The sequence below is a fragment of the Echinops telfairi genome, unplaced genomic scaffold (assembly GCF_000313985.2).
Source record: "Echinops telfairi isolate 266 unplaced genomic scaffold, ASM31398v2 ScPeMD7_7419;HRSCAF=8457, whole genome shotgun sequence".
NCBI classification, from domain to species: Eukaryota; Metazoa; Chordata; class Mammalia; order Afrosoricida; family Tenrecidae; genus Echinops; species Echinops telfairi.
The window spans coordinates 3,164,826-3,167,110 of record NW_022111319.1 but is presented as its reverse complement, the minus strand read 5'-3'; the positions used below and the strand labels follow the sequence as shown (position 1 = coordinate 3,167,110).

Below are 2,285 nucleotides of genomic sequence, written 5' to 3'. Positions count from 1 at the left end.
CTTTTTACAACCAATGCAGTTTTCAAACGAAAAAAAAAATCCTTCATAATAAGCCCCTGTGATTGTCCTGTGCCATTAAAGGAAATCTACAAGATTATCCTTTGGAATCCCAAAAGACAGTTTCCAAAACCTGTACCGACCTTTTAGCCTTAAATTTAACTAATGCAAGTCTCTGTATATGCCCCTGTTTTGATTAGACCTTTTTTGGGGAAGGCACCCCAATTAGATTAAGACAAGGGTATTATTAAGAGAATTTGTTGGCTGCCATCCTGATCAGAGAGACATGTTTAAGCATGTTTTATTTGAAATGGTTGAATGGCATAAACATGGTTTATTTGAAACCTATGAATTTGTGAACTTTAACCCTAGTAGAAATAACTTTTGGCTTATATTAAGATTAACAAAATACATTTAGTAAAAAGATTTTTCCTAAAACATTTTATATGCCTTTTATTAAGTATAGTGATTTCAAAGTAACAGTTATAAAACTAATAAAGAATATCAGGCTAAAAATAGGAGTGACACAAAATATTACTATAGTACAAGTATATTTCCATATATTTTCTCTTAGGAACAATCAAGTAAAACTCATCTTAAATACAACCCTACCAAATCCAAAATTTCTTATTGACCTTCATTACTAAAGAGACAACTTGGCATAATGGTTTAAACACCAATCCACCTTAAACAAGGACACCGAGCAGTAAAAAAGAAAAAAAACTTTGGGGGGTGATAGAAAGCAACATATTTAAGTTTCTCACATCACTCTTACCGTATGTGACTCTAATTCTGCAACTTTCTCAGGAACCTCAGAACCCAAATAATATATTCGAATTACATGATCAGTGCTCCCTGTTGTAATAAACATACCACCTAAAAGATTAAAAGAATGAAAAGAGTGACAGAAATTTTTTTTTAAAAATCTTGTGATTATTTCATTATTTGTATGCTATCTTATATTAATCAAAGGGTTTTAAAGAAATACAAGATTATCTTCTAACCATTAAGGAATTACTAATTTTTAAAAGAAAATAATTACAGAAAATTATTCAAAGAACATTAATATCATTCATCCAATAAAATCTACTACCAGTACACCAAATACAAGTCTTTGGGTCTTAAATACTGAAGATCGCAGGCTTGAGATATTCTATGCAGAAACCACTTTTATTGTTTGGTGTCATAAGTCAAATTATCTCTATCTACAATTCCCTTTGTGCTGCCTACTGAAGTTGAATTTTAAAAACTCAATCACAATTATATGTTCATTAAAGTCTAAAATGTTTTTTCTTTAAATGGTACATTTTTGGCACATTTCTATTATCACTCATACATATTTTTTTCATCAAATAGTTAAGAAACCTATCATTTACATCTGGATCATTTAGTGTTTTGGATACTCAAAACATATTCAACTTTTATACACACCAGAACTGAAAGATGAACAAGATATCTGAACTCCAGGTCTGGATCTCTCAGTAAATTTCACTGCGCGATCTCTAAAGAGAAAAGTAAGGAGTTTATATTTTCCATCTTACTCATTTAATAAATAATAATCTCAGCACAATGCTGGATATTAGCAAATTTACTGTCGATATTACAGAAACCACAAAAGTGAAGTGGACCCTAACTACTATTCCCATCACTCAAGTAAAAAGTGCATTTAACCTTAAAAACCCTACATCAGTATTAGCAAGAAAGAAATTCTCATATTCCTTACTATCATTATGAAAAGTTCAGTCTTTTCCCAAAACAACAAATGAAACTGCTTCTCCTTATCAAATTTATTTAACAGTGAATAAATCAAAATTTGATTTAAAAAACTCTAATATCCAACTCAAGTATGATATGAGGTTAAATAAAAAAGTATTTCTATAAAACCATAGAAACAGGTGCGTCTCCATTCAAACGTCCCAAGTCTCTGAACTCACCCTAGCAGGGTGGGTGGAAGATGGAGATCGTGGGGAAAAAATCATAGAAATATTTCCTAAAACAAAAATATCAAAATATGAAGCTACTGTTTCTTAACATACCCTTCTTCTAGCTCTATATACTTTTGATGGCATTACTTATTTACATCTCTTGAACCCTTCCCTGGAGAATTCTGTGCTCTTTTATATATATCATTTAGACATATACAACGCCATCACAAATTGGCAGTTTGGACATCCTCAAGGGATACAAATTGTGTTCCTTTTAAATGTTGAGTTCTGGGAACAAAAACAAACTCCGAAGGGTAAGATCAGGGTTGTAGGGTAAATGGGGTAAGGTTTCTCAACAAAATT

At 31.3% G+C, this 2,285-nt stretch overlaps 1 protein-coding gene across 1 annotated transcript in view; it reads right to left on the bottom strand.

The window, feature by feature from the left end:
- The window catches only part of BRWD3 (bromodomain and WD repeat domain containing 3), a 159,649-nt gene that overhangs the window by 83,461 nt on the left and 73,903 nt on the right, over nucleotides 1-2,285 (bottom strand). Inside the window, exons 10-11 of the mRNA XM_045297364.1 lie at nucleotides 1,429-1,499; nucleotides 773-873 (exon numbers count right to left, since the gene is read on the bottom strand). Of these exons, the coding sequence (XP_045153299.1) occupies nucleotides 773-873; nucleotides 1,429-1,499 (172 nt within the window). The remainder of the gene's footprint in view (nucleotides 1-772; nucleotides 874-1,428; nucleotides 1,500-2,285) is intronic.